Source organism: Oryctolagus cuniculus, chromosome 7, assembly GCF_051225735.1.
Source record: "Oryctolagus cuniculus isolate XC-2025 breed Fujian yellow rabbit chromosome 7, ASM5122573v1, whole genome shotgun sequence".
NCBI lineage: Eukaryota > Metazoa > Chordata > Mammalia > Lagomorpha > Leporidae > Oryctolagus > Oryctolagus cuniculus.
Genome location: NC_142873.1, coordinates 45,931,857 through 45,938,028, shown reverse-complemented (window position 1 = coordinate 45,938,028; position 6,172 = coordinate 45,931,857). Strand labels below are relative to the sequence as shown.

At 54.7% G+C, this 6,172-nt stretch overlaps 1 protein-coding gene across 1 annotated transcript; it reads left to right on the top strand.

Annotated features, from left to right (window-relative positions):
* Positions 1-2,906: 2,906 nt before the first annotated feature.
* Positions 2,907-5,937, top strand: IVL (involucrin). The gene is made up of 2 exons (XM_008264421.5): positions 2,907-2,951; positions 4,032-5,937. The coding sequence occupies exon 2, from the start codon at positions 4,055-4,057 to the stop codon at positions 5,615-5,617; it is 1,563 nt and encodes a 520-aa protein (XP_008262643.4). The 5' UTR covers positions 2,907-2,951; positions 4,032-4,054; the 3' UTR covers positions 5,618-5,937.
* The last annotated feature ends 235 nt before the right edge of the window (positions 5,938-6,172 follow it).

Here is a 6,172-nt window from a genome sequence, read left to right as displayed (position 1 = left end):
CCATTGCCATAGCCAATGCACTCTTGCCCACCCCACCCCCAGCTCTACAGCTTAAAAATATTACCTCACTCAGGAGAGAGAAAAGCCAGCCCATTTCTCTGGAGAGAAACAGCCAGGGCCTTCTCAGCTGGGGCAGCGTAGGGGTCATGGGCTCTGCGTGTGTCATGGGAGATGAGCTCATCCTCGTCACACAGGGCAAGGGCTAGACAGGTGCCCAGACTCACCATGTAGGCCCCCAGGGCCTGTGAGGTCACCCTCAGAGTCACTGCTAGAATCTGCCCTAGGTACTTGCAAGCTTATCCCTCAAGTGGGGCAACCTAAAGACAGAGTATGGGGCCTCTGGGCCCTCAAAGGCTGGGAGCTCTCCAATCCCACCCTGTGCACGTCCCACCAATCCCCCACACACACACTCTCACACTCCCGCAGCTCCATCCCCTGCCCTCCTCCCCACACCCCAGCCCTGTCCGTGGTCAAAGGCTTAGCTCACATATACCATCTTCTCACAGCACTCATTATGCTGTGAATCAGAGGGCGGGCGGCAGATCTGGTAGATACCGAGCCCCTGAAAACCCATAGGACCGGTGTGACTTCCTCGCGCAGGGTCTGCTGCCCTGGGACTGACTGTCACGGGCTGGGGAGAGGTGGATTCTTCCTCTGTGAGGTCAGCAGCACAGTGCCAGGGCAGCGGGCCCATGTGAGGATGCGCAGTGCCTCCTACACAGTGAGCGGCGTGGGGGAACCTTCCCCCTCAGCAGGCAGCACCGTCCCTGCTCTATGGAGCAGGCAGTGGGAGGTCCCTGAATAAGCTCAAAGAGCCAAAGGTATCAGGAGAGGGTAGCGCTCCAGAGGCCAGAGGCCCCCTGTGAGTCCTCAATTGTGGCCACACACTAAGCCGCAGGAACACAGCAAAATTACTGCTGTACAGTGATCTGCTTGGGGCTATGAGGAAAACTATGGGGAATCAGGACACATCGCAAAATTAGCCCCAGAAATGGGTACTGTCTTCAAACTATTCTAATATTTCTTTCTTGATTAGACTGTAAAGCAGAGTTTAAATAAGTGTGGTCCATAAAATAAGCTATTAACCAATCATTAAGAAAGGTAAGCCCTATTCAGTTTTGTCTTACACACACATGTGCACACACACACATGCATACGCTTGCCCAACACTAAAACGTTTGATAGGAGTTATCTCCATCTGGTGAGAGGCGCTGTTCAGTCAGTCCTTCAGCTAATATTTATAGAGCACTCACAATAAATGGGGTTTTGATGGGTTCTAAGGACATGATGGAAAACACGCCAGGCAAGACCTTGCTCTGATAGAGCTTATTTTCCAGTGGGAGACATAGACACTAAACAAGCTAACAAAAGTGCATAAAATGCCCCTAGATTGTTATTGGTGACATGAACTGACCCAGGGGCTAATGCATTAGTCAGGGAAGGCTGTCAGGCAGGTCCCTGCATTATGTTGGAGCTGGAAGTCACAAAGGAGCTGGGTTCCTGGGGGGGGGGGGGGGCGATTGTCGGCAGAGAGGGAGCAGGTGTCGGTCCAAAGGTGAGGAGCTCCAGGCACTGAGGCCCCTCCGTGAAGTGGGAGCACATCTCTCAAGGACAGAGCAGTCTGAGTGCAGGTCCTAGGGAAGACAGGGACCCAGTACCCCAGGGCCTTTGAAACCATGCTGGCGGGGTTGGCTGTTATTCCAGGTGCACTGGGGAACCCCTGGGATTGTGCGGTACACACTCAGGTCCCCACTCTGAAAGATTTCTTGATCTGTTTTGACAGAGTGGTTTAGAGAGAACTATGGATAATTCCGATTTTTACACCATCATGCATTTCCAAAAATAATTATAGAAAGTGTTTCATAAAATGCAACAGTTCTATGCATAGTGCCTGTGTGGTCCAATTTCCTTGCCTAAAGAGGTTCATTCTCTAGAGTTACTATGAGTACAACATTCTTTTTTGTTTAAAAAGATTAATTTATCTATTTGAAGGTTAGAGTTACAAAAAGAGAGGAGAGGCAGAGAGAAATAGAGGTCTTCCATCCACTGGTTTGCTCCCCAATTGGCTGCAACAGCCAGAGCTGAGCCTATCCAAAGCCAGGAACCAGGAGCTTCTTCCAGGTCTCCCATGTGGGTGCAGGGGCCCAAGGACTTGGGCCATCCTCTACTGCTTTTCCAGGCCACAGCAGAGAGCTGGATTGAAAGTGGAGCAGCCAGAATACAAACCGGCACCCCAAAGGGATGGCAGCACTGCAGGCGGTGTCTTTACCCACTTACGCCACAGTGCCAGCCCTGAGCATAGCATTCTTAGGGACTTCTGTAACTAATATCTTGGGTGTGGGGTCCCCTGGCACACGGAATGAGACCACTAGAGCCTTCTAATTGACTTGGGATTGGTTACAAACACATACTGAACACATGACATGTTCACAGCCCAGAAGAGCCCTCTACAATCCCATTCCTTTGTGAGATGCGACTCCTCCTGTCTTCATACCACATATCTGGCCTGGACATTCCAGAAAGATATATAATTCACTTATCCATGACATTGGAAATGAGTTCCTCTGCCTAACAATGAGGATGAACCCTCTTTATAGATGGGTAAATGGAGATTCAGAGTAGATGTTCAGCTGGAGTCGCCATCCTCCTGTTGCTCACCTCCCCGGTGCCCAGGTCAGATGGGCATAGCAGGAATGAGCCTTCAGAGCCCTCTGGCCAGGCAGAAGCTGTGTGTCCCTGGGAAAAAGGGCCCCGAGGGCTTTGCTGCTTATGATGTGTGTGATGAGTCAGAAAGGGGCTGGAGGAAGTTGACCAACTCATGTGGTGAAACCAGTCGATCGCCTTCAACCTGGGAAGGAGGCCAGGCCGGGGAATGGTATAAAGGTGCCCGGGCCCCTGTTCAGCTCAGCACTCTGCTGACAGCCTCCGCCTCGGTCCCTACAGTGAGGCTGGTAAGTGGACCGGGGGTGGGGAGCCGGGGGCCTCCCACAGGTAGGAGCTGGGGGTGGCCAGCCTGGGTGGGGTGGGGGGCAGCATGGGCATCGCTCCAGGGCTGGCTGCAGCTGGCTGCCTCTCCTCGTGGCTCAGGTCCACTGTGCAGAAGGAAGTGTGTATTCCTGGGGATGCAAGGCCAAGAGCATTCCTCTTGGGTCCCGACTTCCCTGGGGACCGTATTCTGGGGCGCTGTGAGTATGAAAGTGATGCTAGGTAGGGAGACAGGGGCAGTAGCATCAATTTCTTCCTTAAAGTTCTTTATTTGGGCTGGCAATGATTTTCCCCTTATTTATGGAGGCAAGGTGTGCAGGGGAGCGTTTGTAACCTTGGGCCGTGCTGCACAACACAGGGAGCAGCACAAGAGAAGTCATTCTCTGCTTGGAGGAGCCCAGGCAGAGCAGGGCCAGGAGATCCCAACTTGAGAGTAAGACTTGAAAGAACAAGCTCCAGCTCTCAGCAATCTTCCAGCTCCTCCCCCGACCCTATGTATAAAGACTGCAGCTAAGGCTCAGTGGGTCAGGAGAGAGGGGCGCTCTAGAGCAGGGCAGCAACCTGCTGATTTTACAGGGGAGAAACCTGAGGCCTGGGGAAGCTGAGTGACCTCCCTAGAACACTCCGCACTGGAGTGGAAGATTGAGGTCCAGAATTTGGTCCTGAAGACCAATCCCAGGGCTCATCACTCCACCCTGGTCACTGGAGGGCAGGGCAGAAATGAGAGCAGAGACAGAACAGATGAGAGCGGCAGTTCAAGCAGCATGCAACTTGCCATTGCAGAACAGCTCTGGCCACAGCTCTATGATTGGCTCTTGCGTGAGAGTATGGAGGCTTCCAGAAGAACCTGTCTCTCCCCCTCTTCACTCCCAGCTTTCACTTGCTGCTGCTCCTGGGGAGTGACAGCCAACAGGGAGTGGGCGAGTGCTTTATCCAAGGGAAGATATGGGGAAGTGGGAACCAGGTACTGCTGCAGCTTTCCAGGGAATCTTCTACTGCCTTTGCCTTTAGACTTCTCCTCTGACCCCCACGCCCCTGTTTTTCAGGTTGACCTATAGCAGCTTTCAAGATGTCCGAACAACACACCCTGCCGGTGACCCTCCCTCCTGCCCTGTGTCAGGAGATCCTCAAGACTGTTCCTCCTCCAGCTGCTTTCCATCAGGAACAAATGGTGCAGCCAACTCCACTGCCTGCCCCATGCCAGAAGGTGCCCTGTGAGCTCCCAGTGGAGGTCATCTCAAACCTTGAGGAGAAACATGCAAATCCTGTGAATGGGGGTTCTGAGCCAGAGTGTCAGCAGCCCGAGCCACAGGTACAGGAAGTGCATGTGGGACAGCAGCCTGAGCCACAGGTGCAGGAAGTGCATGTGGGACAGCAGCCCGAGCCACAGGTGCAGGAAGTGCATGTGGGACAGCAGCCCGAGCCACAGGTGCAGGAAGTGCACGTGGGACAGCAGCCTGAGCCACAGGTGCAGGAAGTGCATGTGGGACAGCAGCCCGAGCCACAGGTGCAGGAAGTGCACGTGGGACAGCAGCCTGAGCCACAGGTGCAGGAAGTGCACGTGGGACAGCAGCCTGAGCCACAGGTGCAGGAAGTGCATGTGGGACAGCAGCCTGAGCCACAGGTGCAGGAAGTGCATGTGGGACAGCAGTCCGAGCCACAGGTGCAGGAAGTGCACGTGGGACAGCAGCAGCCACAGGTGCAGGAAGTGCATGTGAGACAGCAGCAGCCTGAGCCACAGGAGCAGGAAGTGCACGTGGGACAGCAGCCAGAGCCACAGGAGCAGGAAGTGCACGTGGGACAGCAGCAGCCAGAGCCACAGGAGCAGGAAGTGCACGTGGGACAGCAGCCAGAGCCACAGGTGCAGGAAGTGCACGTGGGACAGCAGCCAGAGCCACAGGTGCAGGAAGTGCACGTGGGACAGCAGCCTGAGCCACAGGTGCAGGAAGTGCACGTGGGACAGCAGCAGCCAGAGCCACAGGAGCAGGAAGTGCACGTGGGACAGCAGCCAGAGCCACAGGTGCAGGAAGTGCACGTGGGACAGCAGCCCGAGCCACAGGTGCAGGAAGTGCATGTGGGACAGCAGCAGCCACAGGTGCAGGAAGTGCACGTGGGACAGCAGCAGCCACAGGTGCAGGAAGTGCATGAGGAACAGCAGCCAGAGCCACAGGAGCAGGAAGTGCATGTGGGACAGCAACAGCAACAGCAGCAGCAGCCACAGGAGCAGGAAGTGCATGTGGGACAGCAGCAGCAGCAGCAGCCACAGGAGCAGGAAGTGCATGTGGGACAGCAGCAGCAGCAGCCACAGGAGCAGGAAGTGCAGCCACAGAAGCAGGAACAGCATGAGGGACATCATGGGGCAGAAAATCTCAACCAGCAGCTTGAGCAAGAAAAAGCACATAGGGAGCAGCAGCCGAAGGAGCAGCTGGAGCAGAAGACACAGCTCTTGGACCAGCAGCTTGATCAAGAGGTAGCAAAGACAGAAGAGCAGTTGGGAAACAAAGAAGAGTGGCCGGAGCATCCAAAGCAGCCTGCCTTTCTCACAACGCCTGGCCAGGTCCAAGAGGTCCAGCCATGCCTGCCACCGAAGGGAGAAGCTTTGCTCCCCACAGAGCGGCTGCAGCAGAAGTAGGAGGTGCAGCGACTGCCTGAATATAAGTAACTAACCCTTGTGTCCCAGAGGCTTCAGTCCACCCCACACAAGGGGAGGGAGAGTCACTGGCCCCAGTGACCTCACATCCCCTGGATGGCTCTGCCTCTCTGCTTGGCTTTTTTATGGGGTTGCGGGAAGACGATGGTATGGCCAGCACCCACCTGTAGTGAGCCCAGTCCAACCTCAGGTGATTAGAGCCCCACCTGAGGCACTATCGTTGCCATAGTAACTCTGCCTTCACCCCAAGTATTAAACTGGATCTGTGAGTGTGCATGCATAATAAATCCTGGAAGTCCTGAGAGCCTGTATTCTCTTTGACTTTTTCTCCTCTGCCTCTCACCATGTAAAAATCCGAGTAGGGGTCAATGGTTGCAGCTGACTGGCTTGGCCAGTTTTCAAAAGAGGACAGGCATCTTGACCCTTCTTTAATTCTGTTTCCCAAACCACTCAGTATATTCAACAGCTTCTGAAAAGCAAGTTCACTTACACACCTCCAAGCAGCACTTGCCAGCCATGGGGGCGGAGTGGGGGGGG